This window comes from Electrona antarctica (genome assembly GCF_951216825.1).
Source record: "Electrona antarctica genome assembly, chromosome: 8".
Classification (NCBI taxonomy): domain Eukaryota; kingdom Metazoa; phylum Chordata; class Actinopteri; order Myctophiformes; family Myctophidae; genus Electrona; species Electrona antarctica.
The window spans coordinates 50,672,182-50,697,439 of NC_136789.1; the positions used below are offsets into that span (position 1 = coordinate 50,672,182).

The following is a 25,258-nucleotide window of genomic DNA, read 5'->3' on the forward strand; positions in this document are numbered from 1 at the left end:
GTAAAAAAAACTGCAATATAGTGGGCTGCGGACAGGTGCTAGAGTGTCAGTGATACATTGAAGCTAGTATTTCATTTCATTTGACGACATAAATAAATGATTTTAGGATTCATCATTTTGGAATTTTGCATTTCATTTTCAGAATGAGACTAAATGGTAAATGGTGCATTTATATAGCGCCTTTATCCAAGGCGCTTTACATAGATTGTGCATTACATTCACCCATTCACACACACATTCATACACTGATTGCGGCGGAAGCCATGCAAGGTACCAACCAGCATATCGGGAGCAATTTGGGGTTCAGTGTCTTGCCCAAGGACACTTTGACATGTAGCCAGGAGGAGCCGGGATTCGAACCGCCGACCCATGGATCGTTGGACGACCTGCTCTACCTCCTGAGCCACAGTCGCCCCTATAGAGACTAGTTTTAGCTGTCCATTATTCGTGTCTTGATTTGTGAAATGCACTTCCATTTGTATTGCTGTGAAATACTTGCAGGAATGGAGGCGCATATTCAATCGGGATGCATGCGAATGAAACTGCAACTTAACTTTCCACTAGCATGATGTGTACAAAAGGTCAGGACATTTCAGCAACACTTTACTTCTGGAGAAAGAAAAGATCGAGTCTGCGATGCAGTCCAGGAGAGATCCTTGTGACGTAGGCTACACACCCAGAAATGCGGTGCTGCTGTGCTGAGTGAGTTTGAGGGGTCCTCGGAAGTCGATAACAGTCTTCTTTGTTTTCCCCACATTTAGTGAAAGGTGGTTAATCGTTGCACCAAGTGTTCTGTGCTTCCACCTCATTCCATAGTTTTGTCGGGAGTAACGACAAGACAGATTACAGTTGTGTCATGTTTTTTTGTCACCATGCTGATGCGTTAAAGGACCACTTCACCACTTTTCAACCTATCTTCATATAATAGGTCCTCACTAATAATCATGATAAAATGGCACGATTTTTTTCTACTCAGTCTGTGTCTCATAGGAGGGCTGTGGGCAGTTTAGAAACCGTCTTCCAGTGACATCATCATTAGGCAGATTTGTTTTAAATCGCATTGAAACTTTTCAGGACTAGAAAGCCTGCAGTTTCTATTAGCTTGTATTCCCCATCGATGATGTCACTGGAAGACGGTTTCTGAACTGCCCACAGCCCTCCTATGAGACACAGACCGAGTAGAAAGAAATTGCGCCATTTTTTCATGATTATTAGTGAGGACCTAGTATATGAAGATAGGTTGAAAAGTGGTGAAGTGGTCCTTTAATACTTTTGCTGTAGTTCTTTCAGGTTTCCTAGAAAGGCCACCAGATTTTTGGACTCTGGCACATTACAAATGTGCTTGTTTTCTCTTTTCTCATGTCAACTTAAGCTAAACTAAACTTGTAAGAAGCCTTATGAACCAAGTTACCAACACTAGTTCCATCCATCCATGTAGCCCCCATACAGTATATCTCCTGTTAGCCCCCAATCCAGCACTTGATGCTGAAACCCGAGCAGGGAGGCCTTGGGCACCATCTATATATTTTTTGTTATGAGTCAGCCTGGGGAGTGAAGTGACCTCCCAGTCTCGAGCTGGACACTCTTAAGGCTGCTGAGCTGGTTGTGAGCTTATACATCTGCTATTTTTGGTGTGCGACATCAGAGAATCGAAGTATATAAATCGTGCTTGAAGAGCAGGGGACTGAGCAAGTATATGTGATGCTTTGATTTGATTTGATTTGATTTGATTTGATTTGATTTGATTTGATTTGATTTGATTTGATTTGATTTGATTTGATTTATTTAGAAAAGCAATCATAATACAACATTATAATCAGCGATTCAAGGATTACACAGAAAAGTCCAAAGACTTATTTCCACTGAGGTCCTCTCACACTGAACGGAACAATACTTTAAAATACATCACAAATACATAACAGTATATATACATTACATACACAACACAACAAGTACGACCCTATCCATCCCTCTAAGATGACCCTTTATAGGGGAACCTTTTCCAGTAGCCATTGTTTAGTCTTCTGTTTAAATGTCCTCAAATTGGAGGTCAGTTTAACACTGGTTTCCAGGCTGATCCACTGTGTGGCTCCTATATAAATGAATGAGCCTTTGCCCACTTTACTTTTAAAAGCAGGGAGCACCTGCACATCTGCAATACTGGCTCTGGTGAAATGGTTGTGTACCTCGTTTACTTGCCTGAAACATGTTCTTAGAACTGCTGGGACCTCTCCGTATTTAATTTTATGGACCATGTTTAGTCTAGCCATTGTCTAGCCATTGTAATGCTCGATGTGTTATTAACTTATTGCCCCTCCTAGTCCTATTCTCTCACTGATAACGTACAGTATCCAGTTACAGAGTGAAGTGTTCAGCCCAGCAGGCCCAGTTTCCGTATCATTTGCTAACCGAGGGATGATGATGATGTCCAAGTGAAATTTCATGTCTGTGTGGGTGAGGGCGAAGTGGAGTGCAGAGGAGATAGCATCATCGGATTATACCACATCCGCATCAAGCAAGAAAGGTTTCAACATTTTAAAGGACTTCTCACATCCAGGAGGGGAGTACACCAGTCTACTCTCTGCTGCCCCATCTGGCGGAGTCAGGTTACAACCAGCCCAACCCTGGCCTCAATTCAGTGGTCTCCTTCGGGTAATACACTGTAGTATAGCCTATGGTTACCTGGAGGAATCTGCATCCTAAATGCATCACCAGTTATACAGTAAATTGTAAACTACTTAAAGGGCAACTTTAGTTTTTTTCAACCAAGGTTCATGTTTTGGGTTATTAGAGAAAGTAAAAGATGAGTGTTCATTTTTTTTTTTTCATTTGCTGCTTTCTTAATTTTTTGGGGATTTTAGCTGTTTTTGACAGGGGGTGGGGGCATTTGAGCATGGGGCAAAATGTGTATTTTTTTTACAAAATTATATAGCGATTTATTTTTTATTATTTACTATAGTCCTACTAGACCCCAAGAAATTACATCTAGCCACAGAAGATCACAGGATCTACTGAATGTGAAGGTAGCCTACTGGGGGAAGCCACACTGTGTGTAATAGGCTCAATGTCAGTTTGACACATTCAGTAGATCCCGTGATCTTTTGTGGCCAGATGTAATTTCTTGGGATCTAGTAGGACTATAGTAAATAAGAAAAAAATAAATCGCTATACATACATATTTAGCCCCATGCTCGAATGCCCCCACCCCCTGTCAAAAACAGCTAAAATCCCTAAAACGAAAGAAAGCAGCTCATCTTTTACTTTCTCTAATAACAACCTAAAACAGGAACAAGATTTGTTTTACAAAAATGTTTAGATTTTCATTATCGTGAGAACGATGGCTTCCATTTTTGCATTGCAACTTTTCGACTAGAAAGCCTACAGTTTCTATTAGCTTGTATTCCCCATCGATGATGTCACTGGAGGACGGTTTCTGAACTGCCCACAGCCCTCCTATGAGACAGAAAAACATTGCGCCATTTTTCATGATGAGGACCTATTATATGAAGATAGGTTGAAAAGTGGTGAAGTTGTCCTTTAAGGTACAGTATGCACTTTAATCACTTAAGGTGATGGCTGAACTGACGCATGTGGGGACAAGAAGACTCAGTTGAAATGAAATGAAATCTATATTTACCCAGGGTATCTGGGCTAAGCTCAAGAACTTGTTTCCAGCCAGGCCCTGCTCATAGAACACATTTCATCGTAGTGGTTGATGCCTTGTTCAAGGGCATTTCAGCGGTGGTAATTTTAACGTGTCGGACGGCTGATTCGAACTGGGAACCTTCCGGTATCTAGACCGCGCCGCTATCCGTTCGGCCACCGCTGCCAAAGTTGTCAGTGAGCAAATCAGATAAAAGCTAGCTTTTATTTGTGTTAAATATCAGTCAGTGTCTAACTGTAGCCTGCCTTCTTCTTGAAAGCCAATATGCCAGTCAGAAACTTACCTTGTGTTCTCTCTAGATCTATTAGACACACGTACCACACACACCACAATAGTGAAAATTAAAGAATGAAGAAAAATAGAGTCAAACATTGTATGATGTTATTTTCCTGAACCAATTATTTGACAAAAAAAGGTTTCATTTGCAATCATTCAAATATCCTGTATTATTTATTATTCATTCAGAATACGTCTGTATTCCAATCTGAATACACTATATTCTGTCTTCAATCCATAGAGATTCCATACGGTAGCATATGTCCATCAACCCTTTTAAGAACATGCAGAACCTGTGTGTGGTGTGTGTGCGTGTGTGTGTGCGCGCGCATGTGTGTGCGCGTGCGTGCGACCGTACAAATGATGACCGGATACAGTAGGCGGGCTCTCGGCAGGATCTGCAGATCGCAGATGAGTTTACGACCAATCACAGCCTTCCCTTTTGCAGCTCAGCCAATCAGAGACGGTTCTGGCTTCTGAATCTGGACGCATAGATGATAGTTGAGGTTGAGGCACAAGGCTACAATACAAGTTGAGCTACTACTACTAGGCAGCCGCGGCGTAAAAGGAAGGCAAAGGTAATTAGCTCACAAACACACGCTCCTGAAATGTTACTTTACTTCAAATTGATTTTAGTAGTAGACTATATGATCCCCTGTTAATAAGAGGATATGTTTATGTTTCTCGGCCGACGCTGCAGCTATTTCTGGTGACGATTTGGACACGCATGCATCACAATGTTTTTTCGGATAGAAAATCTCTGGATACGCAGCGAGAGAATGTTATTTTTTATATTCATTGTGTGACTGAGAGACAGTTAAGAGTTATTATGCGACAGTTATTATGCGTCAGTACTCATAGCTAGTACTATCATATTTTACGATATTGTCTCATTAAGTTTCGTTTTTTAGAATTCAATGAAAACGAAACTTGAAAATGGGAGCGGCGGGGAAGTTTCTTAAGCGCTGCCCCTGTGCCCCATACTAATCATAATGCAATAAGTCATGTGTGTATATAGGCCTATATAAAATAATATGTCGGTATGTCTAAATGTAATGACCAGATTGATCAAAGATTTCAGATTTGCAATGAGATTGAGAAGAGCTGAAACAAAAATAGCCATACATTCTGAAAATAAGCAGTTTAATCATCTTGCTCAATAATAATAATGTACTTTGCTTTTTGTATGTAGAATGAAAGTTGCTTTAGGCTATTTGAAACTTTTGCTGATATGTTACAAAAACTACATTGATGTTGTTTTCCAGTGCCATGGACACATTTAATTGCATGGCAGTCAGATTGAATTAGTGTCAGTACAAACATATGGATGTTTTAATTGATGGTTTATATAGTATATCACTTTGGAGTAAAAGCGATTATTATTATTATTATTATTATTATATATTATTGTAACACAAAGTAAGTTTCTGACTGGCATATTGGCTTTCAAGAAGGAAGGCTACACCTGTCAATGTTGCTGAGTAGCATAGGGAGACACTGACTGATATTTAACACTTACCTTAGCAGCAATAAAAGCTAGCTTTTAAACAAACAACAAACTAATTTGCTCATTGCATTGACTCTAGCACCATCTCCTGATATCATAAAGTTGTTGATAAAATAAGTGTTATTAACTGCAATGGCTGTCTTTTTGTGTTCAATCTGATAATCCAGACCACTGGACTGGACCATTCTTCCACCATGAATCCCAGGCTGACCCAGGCCCAACAGAGGGCGCTGTGCTCCCAGCTAGGAAACGTGTCTCTGAAGCTCCTCTACAAGGCTTCAGTCGATGGTTACACTGCAGCAGCGTTCCACCAGAGATGTGACAACCAGGGGCCCACTCTGTCTGTGGGCTACAATAACTCTGGCCACGTCTTTGGGGGATACACCAGTATATCTTTTATTCAAAGTGATCAATGGGGGAACGATGCCAAGGTTTTTATTTTCACCTTTAACGGGGCAAATGTTATCAAATATCAGGTCACCAATCCTGCCAATGCTGTGCTATTGACCAGCGCCAGTGGTCCTAATTTTGGAAACAATTTAATTTTTTGTCATAATGGCCAACCTGTAGTGTACAGCAATCCTGGTCAAAAGTATTACAATTTCACTGCTGCAGAAATGCATGGCAACGACCTGCAGCTGACAGAATGTGAAGTTTACAAAGTCGAAGGTGAGTTCAATACAAACATGTAAACATGATGTTTCTGTGTTTTGGTCACTGTCTAACGGTCTTGTTGCTTGAACAGAATGTAAACTCCTTGAGAAGCCATGGAGGAACATAGACTGGACTTCTGAGTAAGTCTGGATTAGTCTGTCTGTTGATATATGGCACCATACCATATAATACTGTACGTATTCAGATAATACTATAATACTATACTGGGTCTGCAACCTTTTTGACATGAAGCGCCATGTTTTCATTTTCTAGATGCATAGTCATACTTAGTACCATATCAACATTACGTTTAATTAGCCTATGACAGTGACACCACATTAAGTTTAATATTTCCAACTGATTTTGATTGTCCATATACATACCTTTTATTTTGTGTCAAATATTTTGTAGATTTAATGATCATTAGCGCTAACCCACCTATCTCCCAGTCCCAGACTCTGTCAGATTTAGGAGTTTGAGTGAATGGAGAATTATGTGCAGGATGTAATCTCCACATAGGTGTGAGGCGTCTTTTTATGAATATTATATTTTAAAAGAAAAATCCTTTCTCTCACACCTATGCCAATGTGCGGCTGCCAGTGATCACCTTCCCCCCCATGCCTAACTATATTGTATTGTGCTAGGATAACAGTCTGTTCTAAATATGTATGTTTATGGTGCAAATTTGTGTAAACTAAAACAAAACCAAATCGACTGAAACTACACATTTACTGAGTCACACAACACTACTTGACTGTATATAGTTGCCAAAGAAAGGGTCTTGACAGCATTGCAAGAACAACACCACACTTGTTAAATTTGGTTTATACAACCAGGGCAGGGGCGTAGTGCTCACTTCACACACCACCATGGCATTCCACCAGACTTGAGCAGCACCATACTACTGTCACACTGTTACATGTATGACATTACATTACGTTACAATGTAGCATGAATATTAGTTGTTGGTAGGGTGCTTAAGGAAAACAATAACCAACAGACCCAGCTGGTCTCTGCATTCAGTAGAATGCGTTGGTCTAGCCAGGGCAATGGCGTGCCGTGAAAATAAAAAATAAATGTTTCATAATGCTGGTCGGAGTGTGTGTGCACGACTGCGCGTGTGCACACAACAGCATTAAAAATAGCAGCCGAGGCCCCCGACAGTTAAGAAATCAGCACTGCACCTCTGTATACAAGATTTGCTTACATTGCATCTGAAACATGCTTAAAAATGTGAAATCTGTTGAACACTGGTCTCCACAGGAATAAGAGAAAGCTGCTGGTCCAAATACAGACCTACAAGCCCATCATCAGTTCTGTGTCCCAGATCAGGGTTCTGCTCATTGGACCAGTGGGAGCAGGGAAGTCCAGCCTTTTCAACTCCATCAAGTCCATCTTCAGAGGACATGTCACCAACCAGGCCATGGCTGGCAGCTCTGGAACCAGCCTCACCACCATGGTAGACCACTGCTCACTGCTACGTAACTCTGACCCATAACCGTAACAAGTGTGAACTAATGTTCTTGGTTGACAAAGAGGGCACAGATGAATGCCAGGCAATACAACTTAACAGCCCCGCCAAGCATATGAAATGGTAGTCCCACTGGGATTTCCCATCAGTGTGGGGAGGGAGGGAGTTTGTTGATGCAGTCAACGGTGAAGGTCACTGTTTTCCTTTGTGTTTTGGTTCCTTTGGTTCCTCAGCTGTGAATTCCTCCAAATGCCATGGTGGATATATTGGAAGTGGGAACAATTACAAACAAACAACACAGGTCAACGTGACATGACAGTGATTATTAGCTGCTACCAACTAGTGGTAAGTGGACGTACAGGATGAGGCCGAATAATTGACAAGGCTGATTGGAAGGCTGCAATGCGATATTACTACTACTATCTTTGAGTGGTGCAACCACTCCAAGGAACTGCAATGTCTGTCTTGACCTATGTACCTATGTGACTATGTTTAGAGTACCAGTAGGGGCAAAGGTGGCGCTGTTGTGCCAGAAACAGAGAGAGAGATAGAGAGAGAGAGATAGAGGGGCAGGGGGAGAGGGGAGTTGCACCACTCAGTTCACACGGGTGTGATTTTTTTTTTACCAAAAGGTAGGAGGCTGTTTCAATTGAAACAATTGAAACGTATATGTAATTACTAGAATATTTCGTAAAAGTTAATTTTCTTCCGTAATATAATTCAAAAAGGGAAACTTTCATATATTCTCAATTCATTGTGCATAAAGTATTTAAAACCTTTTTAGTTTTAATCTAGATGATTATGGCGTACAGCTCATGAAAATCAAAAAAATCCTATCCCAATGCATTTTTACGAGACCACTAAAAAAACACGCTGCCTGAAAAGGAAGATCAGCATCAATATAAAGCTTGTCAATGTATGGAGGCACACAGTGCTGTAAAATATCAATAGATGGTTGTGTTGAGACTCTGGACATGACAAAACACAGTGATGATTTTAGACCATGTTATCTGCTATGGTGTTGATCCACTGACGGTGAAAACTTAACACTGGTTTCAACACAGCCATCTTTTTAGAGTAAATTGTGCTTCAGTATGCTTCATGGAGATGCTAATTTTCCTTTCCAGCTCGACTCAACAGTGCCACTGGCTGATCACCCCATTGATGAAATGATTTGTTCAAATCAAAAGTAGCCCAGACCAAGTATTAACTGCATACATTAATATACTTTTCAGATGGTCGACATTTCTCGTTTAAAATTTTTTTTTTAGTAGTCTCGTAAAATATTCCAATTCATTGGGATAGGATTTTTTGCTTTTGAAGCTGATAACTTTGACCATTGTACATCCCACAGTTTCGTACCTACCACGTTAAAGCTGGAAAGGAGGGCAAACCTCTGCCAATCATCTTGTGTGACACCATGGGATTGGAGGAGACCACGGGGGCGGGGCTTAATGTGGACGACATAAGCAGCATTTTGAGAGGTCACATTACAGACAGATATCAGGTGAGTGTTTTCACATTTCTAACTGAAAACCATTTAATAGAGTTTTAGTAAAATACTAATTGTGGTTAAGCTTTGTTGAAGATCTTATGAAGAGGATCATCTTATTTCAATCATCATTGACTTGTGTTGCATTAAATCAACATTATTCAGTCAGTCATGAGTGAAATTAATGTGTTTTCTTTCCCCTACTCTTCACAGTTCAACTCTGCAGTTCCGTTGCAACCAGAGGCCCAGGGCTACAAGAAGAGTCCAGGTCTTCAGGACAGGATTCACTGCGTGGCCTACGTCATCGACGCCAACAAGATCTCCATCATGCCCTCCAAGCTGGAGGACAAACTGACCGCCATTCGAAGCAAGATCAACCTAGTCGGTCAGTTGGTCAAACGCAGCATCACTGTAAGGCCCAATTTATGCAGCGCCGCACGTCTCGAAAATAGCCAAAATCAAGCTTATTATGCGTTTCAACTGCAACACATTGTGAGCTTGTAGATCGGCTATTTTAGGCACTCCATATATAGTATAATTCAGGCTTATCAATGTCAAGATCTCTCCCAGTGAAGCTTGCTTCCAAAATGAATAGTAATGTTTAACTGTAAGGCGTTGTGGCTCGAAGAAAGTCTCAATGCCACGTGTTGTGTGCTTGTAGATCGGCTATTTTCAGCAAGAGATACTGGCGTACAATGAAGTATAAACCAGTGGTGGAGGGACATCATAAGCACATGCTGTCACACATAGTCAAGGAACAACAGAACATCATCACATCACGTCAATTACATTCACATATCACATACTGCAGTGTACATCACATAATGTCAAAGTTCTATCACATACTAATATAGTAGCATAGTCCTTGGTTTACAAAACAAAAGTATCACAATTGCACAGCCTGGGGTCGTTATTTTTATTTTTTACAGCTGTTGAACATGTTTGTTGTGGTGCTGTTCTCCAGGGATCCCTCAGTTGGTCCTGTTGACTAAAGTAGATGAAGCCTGTCCCGCTGTGGCAGAGGACCTGACCAATGTTTATCACAGCCTCTACATCAAGACCAAGGTGAGTTCTACCAAAGACAAACGATAGGAAACCAACACTACCTCAATGGGCTTGAGTGTGTCCCCCAAAATAATTTAGGGATGCTCGGTTTGGGAACCATTGAGTTAAGCTAACGTTCATCTGTTGTGCTGTGTTGCTGCAGCTCCAGGAGGCCAGCCAGCGTCTGGGTGTTCCTCTGTCCTGTGTGGTTCCTGTGAAGAACTACAGCCAGGAGCTAGAGCTGGACCAGAGCTGTGACATCCTGCTCCTCAGCGCCGTCAACCAGATGCTGCGCTTCGCTGAGGACTACTTTGACGAAGTCAACGAGAAATTCAGCGATCTTGAAGTTTAAAAGAATCCGTTCACAGTCAAAGAGTCTGAATACATTTGGACTCTCTGTCGAAATATCTATCTATCTAATAGCTATAATTCATCCCCCCCAATTCTAATACGATACATGCATTTATAGAAATGATTAAACTCTGGACATTATAGAAATGGATAATTACTGTTAGGACGCAGCTCAAAGGAACCAACCTTTCTGCACTAACCACCAATATTCATTTTTTTATTATTATAGTTGATGCAGAAATGGTCACGAGTCATTTGACCTTCAATGCCATGTTTTACAAAGTGAAAAGTTATTTAGACTTTAACCTAACTCGTATAAATTGCTTTTAGTTGAGATTATCCAGTGCCTTCTCTTTATTTTGTAATGGTCCCTTGTTTTCGATCTTATTCTAATCTGTTTAATCGTAGATTGAATGTTTACTTTTCTTACCAATATAGTGGTTTTGGTATGTTGGTACTATTCCTTGGTATAAAGTCACTGGGTTTGGATAATTGGATATTATATACACTGACACCAAGCTAGACAGGAACGCCCAAAAACGTCACATCCGGTTTTAGCCTGGGGTAAGAATTTTCTATGGCTGCCAATGCAACTTGGTCCAATCCTTAATCACATACGGACAAACATCTATGCCGATGCTATTTAACTTGTGCCTTGTCCACGGGCAACAGATCTTTCAACGTATGGCATTGCAAATACGTTTGATAATCGCTACTCTGCTCAATATTGTTTTGAAAATGCCGCAAATTGCATTGCAGTGAACGAGCGCAAATCACAACTTCCCCAGGGGGTGGGCTGAGTCACAGTTTGAGGCGCTGATTACGTGCCGTGGTGTCAGTGTATGGTCATTTTCTGGGAGCTCTGACTCGTACTCTATCATTCTGATAGATCAGTCCTCATGATGCTTACTTCTTTTTCCTCTATTTTCACATTTCCTGTAAAAAAAAAAAAAATCAGCCTGTTTGCCTTGGATAAAGCTGAAGAGGAGGATGCAGTCCCCTCCATAATCCAAAGAGTGACTGAAAATTACCAATATAATTGCTAGTTCAGTTCAGGTATTCAGGTAAACATGAACATAGTGAAAATTCAAAACTACAGTATACTTACCATGTACATAATTGTATGTATATATATTGGCCTACTTATTTTGTAAAATGTACCAACGCTTTCTTGGCTACTGTTAAAGGATCTCATGCTTGTTCTGAGTGAGAAGTTTGTTCTGCATTGAGAATTAAGAAGCATGTATAAGACAAACCACACAACATTATTCCATGGTTGATCTGTGGTTGCAACACCGTCAGAACCTAAATTGAGGGCAGAGGAGATTGCATCGTCAGATTATACCACATCAAGCAGAAAGGTTTCAATATTTTAAAGGACTCTCCCATCCAGCCAACCCTCTATTCAGTGGTCTCCTTCGGGTAAGACTGCAGCAGTAGTATATTAAGACACTCACTTCCACAATAGCATTTAGGCTACCTGGAGGAATCTGCATCCTAAATGCATCACCAATATGTATACACTAGTAAATTAAAATTGTAAACTACAGCACATGCACTTAAATCTGTCACTTAAGGGCATAGCATGGGATTTTGTAATGTGGACACTTGTGTAGACCTATTCAAGTTATGTTTATTATCTGTGGACACTTATTATACTTACTTACTTTTACTTTACTTTACTTTATTATACACACTGTGGTTATTCTCGTTATCTCTGAGCACAGCAAATTAAATTGCAAATCATTGGAAACTAGAAAAAGTGCCCTTCTGGGCACAGTTCTCCACCAGGAGGATAGGACTGTGTGAGATGTTTGGCAAAATGTTTAGGAGTAATATAAACTATGTTTGCCTTTGATGGCAATTGGATGATTTGAGGCATTTTGTTCCAAAAATGTTTTTTGCAAAAATCAACCTGTTGGTGGTGCTATAACAGGCCAATGTGAAAAGGGTGGGATATATTCCTCAGCCTAGTAAGAAAATGTGTGAAAGATTTCACGTAAATTGCATGCTGCGTTCATGATTTGAGGCTTTTGTTCAAAACGGGGCAATCTTGCAAACTGTGAAAGCCAATTATAGCCAATTAGGATGGAATATGAAATATCGGACAGATCCGACTTGAGCACATGACCATAGAGATACTGTGTAACGATTTGTGAGATTTTTGGACAGAATCTGGAGGAGTATTATCAAAAAATGTGTTTTACAAAAGTCGGCCTCCTGGTGGCGCTATAAAAGGCAGATGCGGAAAATGCAGGTCAAAGGTTTGTCCTTGGCCTCTAGGGAGTGTGCATGCAACGTTTCACGCAGATCGGTGCAGTTTTAGGTAAAAAATGTGAAAAGCTGCCTCATGGTGGCGCTATAACAGGCCGTTCTGGAAAATGCGGGGCAGAGGTTCATCGTTGGCATCCAGGGAGTGTGTGTGCAAAGTTTGGCATCGACCGGGTTAACGGTGCCGGAGATTAGCTGGTGACGGACGGACGGACGGACACACACACACACACACGGACGGAGTGCAAAACATACTCTCTCCCCATGCCTTCGGCCTGGTGGAGACAATTACTGTAGCCTACTTCGTTTTTGGAAATAAGTTATTTAACCTTGAATGTTGGTGGACCGGTTGATAGAATTTGCAAACTGAAAGAGTCCAGGTGAGGTGGGTGCATTTTATTTCTCAGAGCACTTCATATTGAACCACGATGGTGTTGACTTTGGCACAGGTTGCTGATGGCTTAAGCAAGTCTGTCAGTTGTTAGTGAGACGACTGAAGCTGTCATGGGAAGCTATTACCTTTTGATATCAGCAGATGGCGCTACAGTCAAAGTAATGAGCCAAATTCAATTATAGTTTAAAAGCTAGCTTTTATTGTTCATTAGTATTTTAAACAGACTTATAGCTTGTTACGTAGACAGCTCTAGAATTGCACTTTATGTAGTCATAGCACTTTATAGTACACATGTATAACATATTATATAGTATAGTATGTATAGTTTACATAGATACTCCACTGTTACGTTCTTAGTCTACGCATGATTCATGATAACTACTTTTTATATATGTGATGTATGCCATGCTTTTGTTATTGCTTAATGTAAGTCGCTCTGGATTAAGAGCGTCTGCTAAATGCCTAAATTGTAAATTGTTCAAGTGTTAAATATGTCACTGACTTCTCCCTACTCAGCAATGTTGAGAGGCCTTGAAAGCCAGTATGAAATGTGCTTTGTGAAATATGGTCTTAAATGGACAATTACAATTCACCCCTTTTGCAACCAGACACGCACGCACTATTTTCGCTATTTGCAGATAGAATAATTAAGTACTAGCACCAGTTCTTCTCTCTCTCTCACTGGCCACATTTACATGCAGACATTCATTCGGAATGAATGGATTCATTCCAGTCATGAGACTAAAAATGCTCATGTAAACACCTCAATTGGAATAGAATATCCCATTCCGAATGAATTTTCATTCGGGTCTGAAGTGGTGGTATATACCGTTTGCATCGGTATAGAGCTACCATATAAACACCTTATTCCGAACGCTTCCCCGTTTGGAATACATGAATTATTTTGCGCATGTCCATGCTGTGATGTTAAACATAAACAGGAAGAGAAACAGCAGCACATGGGCACAATAATACAAGCTGACACTGGACTGGAGCACTGGAGGATCGAACAGAGAGGACAATTCTCATTGTTCAATCCAAATTTCCAGAATAATGTTTAGTTTAAACAAAATGTGTGTGGACACATAACTAGTAACATTTCTGCACTTGCGCAGGAAACCAGGTTCAAATCCGGGGTAGAAGAGGAAAGTTACATTGTCCTGCTTTAACATCATAGCATTAATCATAGCTGGTAAGGTCACCAGAGATTTCGACCCAGGACTATTCGACCAACCGCAAATTCGAGTCCGTTCGACCCGTTTTTACCGGGTCGAATTATCTTTACTTTACTTTACTTTATTTGTTTATTTAGACAGGACAGAGCATATTAATGAACGTCACATGAACGTAAATACACCGGGATTAGCAAAGATGCTAATTTTCATCCGCAGTCCTCACACAAAACATAAAAACAGACAAACGGTGTAACCCCTAGAGGGTTCACCTTGTAAACAAAATGTAAGTAAGATGAAATATGCAATATAAATGAAATCCCAATTATAATATTCGCATCTCATATATGATGCCTAATTCTCCATATTCAGGATTTAAGATGGGGAACATATACAGTTGGAGGGGGGTACAGCATTGTGTAAACAGAGCTATGTTACATTGTGTCGTTCTATATGGGAGAATAAAATGAGTGCAAGAATAATTGTCAGACAACACAGAGCTGCTGCTAATGTGTAGACTGAACGTCACTTTATGACTGAATGACAAAATATAGTGTATTCAAATCACAGCATACAATCAATAAAGGCATTACCATTATAGCTATAACTTTTCTTATATATTATACTTTTATACTTCATGTGATTATTCACAAAACCCCACTAGCAAAAAACGTCATACTCTGCTATGGGGATGAGGATGGTGGCTGCTAGCCTTAGGAATGTGATCGTTGATGGCCTGTGTCTCTGTGTCTCTGTGGGTGGCTCCCTTTAGCCTCCATTAGCCTCCATTAGCTTTGTAATTGTTTGGTAAATAAAAACACCAACACAATAATTGTTTGGTAAATCAATGTACATATTATTATTATTATGTCTCTGTCTCTCTCTCTCTCTCTATGTCTCTCTCTGTCTCTCTCTCTCGCGGTCCGGGTCGAAAAGTCAGGTCCAAGCGGGTCGAGAGCGGGTCGAATGGTCCGGGTCGAATAGTCCTGGGTCGAAATCTCTGGTGACCGCTGGTAACAGACGGACGGACGGACGCACACACACGCTTGCTTACTATGCACGCACGCGCGCACGCACGTGCACACACACACACACACACACACACATCTAATTTATATGCGTGTTTGCGGGAAATAAGGGTGCTGCGGAGCGCGAATTACGCACGGGGAGCAATGCCCATTCGATTCTGTCAACTGCAGGTTGTTTATAGCAGAAACGAATATCTCATTTCTTTGGTGGGCACAAATAAAATAAAATAAAAAGAATAGGCCAGCCTACATCATTTAGTAGTAGGCCTAGCCTAGGCTACTATAGCGTTGACGAGGTTGTTGAGGAGGAGGAAGATTACGAGGGTGACAGCTATCTGTATGTTCTGAGATGGACTGCGGTCACCGCAGTTATATTTTATTTTCCAAATGCTGCTAATGTATTTTAGTGTTCTGACGGCCAGGCCGCTGTGACAACTGACTGCTGCTGTAAATGTTAGGCTATATGGGAATGTGTTGTTGGGATGGAAATGTATAGGCTATTATATCATTGGTTATATTTAGAGCCTATAGGCTATTGTGTGTAACGTCATGGTACATACAGTATATAGTTAGTTTCATTCCAAATTATTTTGGGCCTATAGCCTATTAAATGATTATGAGAGGTTACCTACCAGCACCTGTCATCAACCACAGCTTGTACCCATCTGAGGGAGGGAGGATAGGGATGTGTGTCCCATCTATAATCCCCATAATTTGGGGAATGCGGTGTGCTGCCTGGAACCGCTCCGCTATTGCCATGGCCTCCTCCTCATTTGGGACACGGACAAGTTGTCGAATCGGCCCACCCAATCCCCTTGCAAAACATGTATGTGAATTTATGGACTGTGCTTTTGTGTATGCCGAATTGATTTGCTACTAGCCTGTATTCCCCACAGCTCCCTAATTTATAAAGCACTATGGCCACTCGCATCATTAGAGGAATGGGCGCTCTGACCGTAACCTCGTCAGGGGCCATATATCTCTCCATTAGTGTGCAGAGTCTGACAAAAGACGCACGTTTCATCCGAAAGTCATTTTTCCATTCGGCGTCTGTATATTCTAAAAGAACTATACGCTCCCACCAGTCTTGGCTTCGGACTTTCATCCATTCTCTCCTGCTCTTTCTTGGCGGTGGGGGAAGAGGCGCAACTTGCCGGGGAAAGTTTGTCGCGGCTAAACGCAATAACTGGTGACGTTTCACCCGACTCTTTTTTTTAGCCTGAAGTAAAAAAAATAGCTGTTCAAATTGCTGCTTAACTAAAAACAAAATGTCAATACAAATGGCAGTAGCCAGGATACGCTGTCGTGCGTCCATCTACATTCACTTCACTTCCCTGTCAACTCAAATGTCAAACTTGTCTTGAGCAGGTTACACCCTAGCCCTGAAACATGACTGCCATGATAATCATCATGACAGTCATGACGCAACTGCAGCCTGTTTTACGCGATCGCTACATTTACAGTCCAAACGTGTATATAAACATTCCGTTTTCAAATATAAAGTACTCACAATTTGTCCCACGGGTGTTAGAGATTTGTTGGTACAGCGATTAGCATTGCTGCATCCCGCGTTGTTTAATAAAAAGCATTTTTATCCGAGCTGTTTTTTTGCCATTGGCTTTCAACTACGCGCCCCTGTCGGTCGGGAGGAGTGTGGCAGTCTGAAACACTGGGTGTGTTCGATATACTCACGCTGACAGCACTGCCAATACAGACTAATAGGCGAGTGCGCTCCCGGTGTGCAACTTTGTATTTCCCAAACGAACCCCGTTTGAGAAAAGTAGCCGGGGAGCTCGGATAAAAATGCTTTTTATTAAACAACGCGGGATGCAGCAATGCTAATCGCTGTACCAGCAAATTTCTAACACCCGTGGGACAAATTGTGAGTACTTTATATTTGAAAACGGAATGTTTATATACACGTTTGGACTGTAAATGTAGCGATCGCGTAAAACAGGCTGCAGTTGCGTCATGACTGTCATGATGATTATCATGGCAGTCATGTTTCAGGGCTAGTTACACCCCAAACCACTTACTGCGCATGTCCAAAGTTATTCGGAATGAGCATGCATGTAAACACATGAGGAATGAGGAATACCTTTATTCAAGTTCCATGTAAACAGTTGAGTATGAATCTCTGTTCGGAATGAAGTCATTCATTCTGAATACATTTTGTGCATGTAACTGTGGCCACTGTCTCTCACACTCACAGCATATGGAGAGAGGGCGCCGCGGGGTTTTTGACTTGTTTTAATTTAAGTGTCAAATCACAACAAGTTGTGAAATCTATCTCGGCCGCCACTAATTGAAGCAGGGGTGCGTTGCGCGATTCTGACATAATAGTATACCTGCAATGTTGGTGAGCTTGAAGTTGTTTAATATAAAGGACTTTATTTCTGTTTGGATGAATGGGCTGCCTATGGGGAAGTAGCACCTAGCTGGCAAAGATGGCTGCGGTCTGAATAAAGACAATGGAGACAAGTCCTGGAACGTAAGCAGGAATGCATTGGACCCATGCAACAGCCCAGCGTTAATGATCTTAAATCCCTTTATTTTAGATTGTTTATCGTACAACATAAACATTACAGAGACTTTAGTTGTTACTGTACAATACTTTAAAACGGTTATCATGTTGCACACATGCCTAAAATTGCTCTTATTTGCGCCCCCTCGTTGAAAACACTATTTCAAACTCCAGCGTGCCCCCCTACAGGAACAGCGCTCGGTTTCTGCCCCATCAACTCTTCTATTAGATGGATCTGCCTTATCCTAGCTCACAAGACACTGGTCAGCGGGAGGCATCAGTGTTCATGTTGTTGACTGAACCAGGCAGCTGCACGTATCTGCGGGGAAAAGGTAATTCACTCACAAACTCTAAAAACGTTACTTTAGTTGTATTAGTATATGATCAATGATCTCCGTTAAGAGGAACGAACGGCCGCGGCTGTAGCTATTTCTGGTGATGATTTCATTAGTTGGACACACGGTTCTTCTGTTGCATGCATGCATCAGTTGGAAATGCTTTGGAAATAGGAAAATCTCTGGATGCACTGCCAGTGAGAATGCACATTTTCCATTATAGGCTATTGTGTGAAAGAGTTATATTGTCATGAGTAAGTAAGATAGCTACTATATAATATATATATGAAAATTGAAAACCAAAGTTGAAAATGGGAGCGTGGTGGCGAGTGGCGACTGCAACACTAGATTTTTGTTTATAATGGGATGAATCTAGAGTTGCACATTTGCAATTGACTCCCCACTCAGAGTAATCTAGTAACAGAGTGGCGACACTAGCGTAAGCGTTGACTACCATTGTACCAATGGAATGCGGAAGTGCTCATTCTATCAATGGGATAGTTCCAGTCATAGGAGCAATGTTTGGAACGCTTTGGAACTATAGCCCACATAGGCACCCGCTTTGTGGCGAGATCAAAACTCTCCTTCTCTACTCTCTGTCCCCACTCATCCACATTGCTTTTGCGATCTGCGACGTTAAACTCACAAACGTATTGCAGCTGTAGGGAAAACTTGAATTATCCTCTTTCAATCTGCAAAGCGTTTGTTTCATAAAAATCCACCGTAGACGTTGGAGGTTGGAAGCACGTTTCGCGTCACACTTAGAAAAACAATCACATAATTTTCTTGACAGAAAATAAAGCTCATAACATGTTTATGGTGGATTGTTGTGAAACAAACGCTTGGCAGATTGAAAGAGGATAATTCAAGCTTGGCCTAGAGCTGCAATGTTGGTGAGTTTAACGTTGTTTAATACAAGCAGATCGCAAAAGCAAATTGGATCAATGGAATGTCAATGGAGGGCCCCTGAACTGCTGTGACCAGTGTCAAGGCAGCTAGAATAGTCTAGCTAGGATAAGACTTCCAGTGGCCGAGCTCTTCAGAATAAAAGTACCCGCTAAAGTAATCAAACGATTAATTTGCATATTAAAACAATAAAGTAAGTATTTAAACGATAATTTACAACACAAAATATGTTTCTGTGTATTTTCAAGAGTTATAACATATACAAAATATATACAAAATATATCTAAATGGATACCGGTAAATGCTGTTCACTGGAGAGAATATCCCTTACAAAAACACTGGACCAAAAACGCCTTTTCGTATCAACAGGTCTGACATATACACACGTTCGGGGAGACCCCCTCTACAACACCACACCCTCCACTAAGTGGGAGAGGCGTAAAATCAAAAGTTACCGGGTCCCCAGTCGGCTCAGCGGTAAAAAAAAACATGCCATTTCCAGACCAGAGTGAATGCTGGACCAAAAACGTCTCTTCGTATCAAGAGGTCTGACATGCACGCTTTCGGGGAGACGACCTCTACAACACCACGCCCTCCGCTAAGTGGGAGAGGTGTAAAATCAAAAGTTTTGATGAAAAATATTTTCTTTGTACATTATATTGCCTTGACGATATACAATATCGCACCCTCCGCTTAGCGGAGGTCTTCCCTTTTATGTTACTTTTCAGCTTTACAATTCAAAAATTGAAAAAATACTCAGGATTTAAATTCAAATATAGCTGATCTACGAGCTCAAAACGCGTCACACTGCGCTTTGAGCTTGTAGATTGACTAGTTTTGCTCCGACCTGTATAGTATGCAGTGTCCCTCTGGAGTGATTGTGGAAATATAGTGGCCCTCTCTATCGTCAAAGTTGCCCACCCCTGAAATAGGTGACGCTCCACAGTACAAGCTGGTATAAAATGAGCCAAGTGTCCAATTTAATGGGATACTATAGCCATTTTAAATTGGTAAAAACCTTTTATGGCACATATAAGTATACCATTTAAAAATACATATCATAAATTATTTTTTAAAAATAAATGTATGACTTTTAAAAGAACACATTCATTACGAGGTCTTAAGGTCTCCACACACCTAGCGAGAATTCTGATTTTTAAGCGCCGTTTCTCCATCGGTTTTCCGAAAAACGCGACCGGTGTGCAACCACCTTTAACCTCTTATTCTGAAGGCCTTATCCTAGCTAGCTCCCAACACGGGGTGTGTGTGTGTGTGTGTGTGTGTGTGTGTGTGTCAGGCTATTTGAAACTTTTGCTGATATGTTACAAAAACTAAATTTATGTTTTCCAGTGCCAGGGGCACATTTCATTGCCAGGCAGGCCGCAGTCAGATTGAATTAGTGATCAGTACAAACATCTGGATGTTTTAATTGATGGTTTATATATTTGTAGTAAAAGGGATTATTATTGTAAAACAAAGTAAATTAGGCTACACCTGTCTGGAATCACTGACATATTTAACACTTTAACAGCAAGAAAAGCTAGCTTTTAAACAACAAAATAATTTGCTCATTACTTTGACTCTAGCGCCATCTCCTGATATCAAAAAGTTGGTGATAAAATAAGTGTTATTAACTGCAATGGCTATCTGTTTGTGTTCAATCAGAGAATCCAGACCACTAGTCTACTGTAACTGGACCATTCTTCCATCATGAACCCCAGGCTGACCCAGGCCCAGCAGAGGGAGCTGAGCTCCCAGCTTGGAAAGGTGTCTCTGCAGCTCCTCTACAAGGCTTCAGTCCATGGTTACACTGCAGCAGCGTTCCACCAGAGATGTGACAACCAGGGGCCCACTCTGTCCGTGGGCTACAATAACACTGGCTACGTCTTTGGGGGATACACCAGTATATCTTTTAATCAAAGTGGTGCTTGGGGGAACGATGCCAAGGCTTTTCTTTTCACCTTTAACGGGGCAAATGTTCTCAAATATCAGGTCACCAATCCCGCTCATGCAGTGTTAATGCACGGAACCAATGGTCCTTATTTTGGAAACAATTTAGGTCTTTGTGTTAATAGCAACGCTGTAGTGTTCAGCAATCCTAGTCAAAATTATTACAATTTCAATGCTGCAGGAATGCATGGCGACAACCTCCAGCTGGTTGAATGTGAAGTTTACAAAGTCGAAGGTGAGTTCAATACAAACATGTAAACATGATGTTTCTGTGTTTTAATTACTGTCTAACTGCCTGGTTGTTCTAAATCTAAACAGAATGTAAACTCCTGGAGAAGCCTTGGAGGAACATAGACTGGACTTCTGAGTAAGTCACTCTGGATTAGTCTCTGTTGATATAAATGGAACGGTGGAACCATACCATATGATACTGTACTTAATCATATAATACTTTACTATAGTGGCATGTTTTCATTTTATAGATAGTCAGTGTGCCATGTCAACATTAAGTTTAATTAGCCTATGACACAACATTAAGTTTAATATTGATTTTTGATTTTAATAACTGATTTTGAAATGAACGAATAAGAATTATGTGCTGGATCATGTCATTTGCATACACATGTGAGGCGATTTTCTTTGAATATTTTATTTTATCTAACCAACTGAAACTACACATTTACTGAGTCACACAGCACTATATAGCAGAGGCGTTTCCAGGAATTACATGTTGCGCAGGCAATATGTGGTGTTGTCGTAGCGCATCTCTGGACGATAGGTGTGTGAACTGTTTTGCAGACGTGCTAATGGGGGACCATTTAAAACAAAGGCAGCTTGCATGCTGTGGTTTGCTACTAAATAGAAATTTGCATGCACAAGGGCTGCCAAAGTAGGCTATCTTTTGTTTTTCTTGTTTTTTCGCCCCCTCTCTTCGAAGTTGGACTGGACCAGCTCTAAACTGACTGGGCCACGGCCCGCATGGCCCAATGGACCCTACGCCGGTGGTGCCCATCAGTTGTGCGCTCCAACCCCCAGCTGGTCTCTGCATTCAGTAGAAAGCGTTGGTCTAGCCAGGGCAATGGCGTGCCGTGAAAGATCAAACACATTTCACAATCTATACTAGTCAGGATAGACTAATCGTATCAGCGTCCATCTTCTTAATTTTACATAATACAGTACATAAAATAAAATAAAAGTTAATACTGTTTGGAGTGTGTGTGTGTGTGCATGTTCACGCAACAGCATTAAAAATAGCATCCGAGGCCCCTTAAATCAGCACTGCACCTCTGTATACAAGATTTGCATACATTGCATCTGAAGCATGCTTAAATGTTTAATCTGTTGAACACTGGTCTCCACAGGAATAAGACAAAGCTGCTGGTCCAAATACAGACCTACAAGCCCACCATCAGTTCTGTGTCCCAGATCAGGGTTCTGCTCATTGGACCAGTGGGAGCAGGGAAGTCCAGCTTTTTCAACTCCATCAAGTCCATCTTCAGAGGACGCGTCACCAACCAGGCCATGGCTGGCAGCTCTGGCACCAGCCTAACCACACAGGTGACCCACTGCCCACTGCTACGTAACTTTAAACCATAACCACCCATGTGAACTAATGTTCTTGGTTGACAAGGAGGGCACAGATGAATGTCAGGCATCCCACTGGGATTTCCCATCAGTGTGGGGAGGGAGTTGGTTGATTCCGTCAACGGTCAAGTCACTGTTTTCCTCTGTGTTTTGGTTCTGCTGTTCTTCCCCCCTCTCTCCCCAGAACACAGACAAAACACGTGTTTTGAATGTGTGACTCCAGCCATAGAGACAGTGACAAAAAGGGAAACAATATACAATAGGAAAGGAACATAAAAGGGCCGGAAAGGAATAGGAATAGTGGCAGGTAGGCAGTAGAGGGAAGGCAAGGGGGAAACAATGGAAATGTTGAGGAATTGTTGGCCATGGATGTTAGGAGATATGAGCATGGTGATGGACTATGAGCGCCTCCATCAAAACCACTGTTTTGGTGAAGAGGTGACCACCGAAAAGGTGGCCACCTCTTCACCTAAAACTGAATAGGCCCTTTAGTAGAGTGAAATGATAACATTGTGCTTCTTACAGTTTCGCACCTACCACGTTAAAGCTGGAAAGGAGGGCAAACCTCTGCCAATCATCTTGTGTGACACCATGGGATTGGAGGAGACCACGGGGGCGGGGCTTAATGTGGACGACATAAGCAGCATTTTGAGAGGTCACATTACAGACAGATATCAGGTGAATCTTCGCACTTTTTTTTTTGTCATCAAAGTTTTTTAATGATTTTACAAAAAAGCATACAAAATACACATGACTTACACAAAAAAATGACAAGAAAAAACAAACACAAAACAAAACACAACTAGCAGTCTCTTCGCACATTTTTAATTGAAAACCAAACTAGAGTTTTCGTAATACTAATTGTGGTTCTTGCTTTGCTGAACAGGATCATCTTATTTCAATCATCTTTTGCTTTCTTTAATTAGATAGGACATTAGTGAGATGGGAAGGATGTAATGCATCATTCAGTCAGTCATGAGTGAAATTAATGTGTTTTCTTTCCCCTAATCTTCACAGTTCAACTCTGCAGTTCCGTTGCAACCAGAGGCCCAGGGCTACCAGAAGAGTCCAGGTCTTCAGGACAGGATCCACTGCGTGGCCTACGTCATCGAAGCCAACAAGATCTCCATCATGCCCTCCAAGCTGGAAGACAAACTGACTGACATTCGAAGCAAGATCAACCTAGTCGGTCAGTTGGTCAAACACAGCATCACTGTAAGCCCCAATGTATGCGCCACGCTCGCCACGCCACGCCAAGCTCATAATGTGTTGCTCATAATGTGTAGCTTGTAGATTGTCTATTTTAGGCACTCGTTATGTAGTATAAATTAGGCTTATCAATGTCAAGATCTCTCCCAGTGAAGCTTCCCTTCAGGAACAACAGAACATCATCACATCACGTCAATTACATTGTATCACATACTGCAGTCTACATCACATAATGTCAATGTTCTATCACATACTAATTATAGTAGTATAGTCCTTGGTTTACAAAACAAAAGTATCACAATTACAAAGCCTGGGGTCCTTTATGTTTTACAGCTGTTGAACATGTTTGTTGTGGTGCTGTTCTCCAGGGATCCCTCAGTTGGTCCTGTTGACTAAAGTAGATGAAGCCTGTCCCGCTGTGACAGAGGACCTGACCAGTGTTTATCACAGCCTCTACATCAAGAACAAGGTGAGTTCTACCAAAGACAAACCATAGGAAACCAACATTACCTCTGTGTGTGTGTGTGTGTGTGTGTGTGTGTGTGTGTGTGTGTGTGTGTGTGTGTGTGTGTGTGTGTGTGTGTGTGTGTGTGTGTGTGTGTGTGTGTGTGAAGCTAACGTCCATCTGTTGTGCTGTGTTGCTGCAGCTCCAGGAGGCCAGCCAGCGTCTGGGCGTTCCTCTGTCCTGTGTGGTTCCTGTGAAGAACTACAGCCAGGAGCTAGAGCTGGACCAGAGCTGTGACATCCTGCTCCTCAGCGCCGTCAACCAGATGCTGTGTTTCGCTGAGGACTACTTTGATGACAAATTCAGCGATCTTGAAGTTTAAAAGAATCCGTTCACAGTCAAAAAGAGTCTGAATACATTTGGTGAAATATCTATCTAATAGCTATTATTCATACCTCCCAATTCTAATACAATACAGGCATTGATAGAAATGATTAAACTCTGGACATTATAGAAATGGATAATTACTGTTGGAACGCAGCTCAAAGGAACCAACCTTTCTGCACTAAGCACCAATATTCTTTTTTTTATTATTATAGTTGATGCAGCAATGGTCACACGTCATTTGACCTTCAATGCCATGTTTTACAAAGTGAAAAGTTATTTAGACTTTAACCTAACTCGTATAAATTGCTTTTAGTTGAGATTATCCAGTGCCTTCTCTTTATTTTGTAATGGTCCCTTGGTTTCGATCTTATTCTAATCTGTTTAATCATAATGTTCCTTTTCTTACCAATACAGTGGTTTTGGTATCCCTTGGTATAAAGGCACTAGGTTTGGATTATTGGATATTTCATGTTATAATTCCTAGTTCAGTTCAGGTATTCAGGTAAACATGAACATATCTTTCACTTCTAGTCATTTTTACTAGTTGACTAGTTTACTATTCGACTAGTTTAACTACCTATAAAAAATAGTTTT

At 41.2% G+C, this 25,258-nt stretch overlaps 2 protein-coding genes across 2 annotated transcripts; both read left to right on the plus strand.

Moving 5' to 3' along the window:
- Positions 1-4,465: 4,465 nt before the first annotated feature.
- LOC306927768 (interferon-induced protein 44-like) lies at positions 4,466-11,406 on the plus strand. Its single transcript, XM_079507617.1, has 8 exons — positions 4,466-4,518; positions 5,615-6,116; positions 6,193-6,241; positions 7,365-7,560; positions 8,927-9,079; positions 9,278-9,449; positions 10,029-10,129; positions 10,272-11,406. The coding sequence occupies exons 2-8, from the start codon at positions 5,642-5,644 to the stop codon at positions 10,458-10,460; spliced, it is 1,335 nt and encodes a 444-aa protein (XP_079363743.1). The 5' UTR covers positions 4,466-4,518; positions 5,615-5,641; the 3' UTR covers positions 10,461-11,406.
- A 9,393-nt stretch (positions 11,407-20,799) lies between these two features.
- On the plus strand, positions 20,800-24,659 carry LOC306928827 (interferon-induced protein 44-like; the record flags this gene model as incomplete). Its single annotated transcript, XM_079509099.1, has 7 exons — positions 20,800-21,274; positions 21,358-21,406; positions 22,401-22,596; positions 23,149-23,301; positions 23,641-23,812; positions 24,201-24,301; positions 24,480-24,659. The coding sequence occupies 7 exons, from the start codon at positions 20,800-20,802 to the stop codon at positions 24,657-24,659; spliced, it is 1,326 nt and encodes a 441-aa protein (XP_079365225.1).
- Positions 24,660-25,258: the final 599 nt, after the last annotated feature.

What these genes read in the sequence shown, in the direction of transcription:
- LOC306927768 (XM_079507617.1), top strand. Translation starts at nt 5,642, where the DNA reads ATGAATCCCAGGCTGACCCAGGCCCAACAGAGGGCGCTGTGCTCCCAG. An exon ending in AACATAGACTGGACTTCTGA is followed by an intron (nt 6,242 to 7,364) that starts GTAAGTCTGGAT and finishes TGGTCTCCACAG; the next exon opens with GAATAAGAGAAAGCTGCTGG. An exon ending in ACATTACAGACAGATATCAG is followed by an intron (nt 9,080 to 9,277) that starts GTGAGTGTTTTC and finishes TACTCTTCACAG; the next exon opens with TTCAACTCTGCAGTTCCGTT.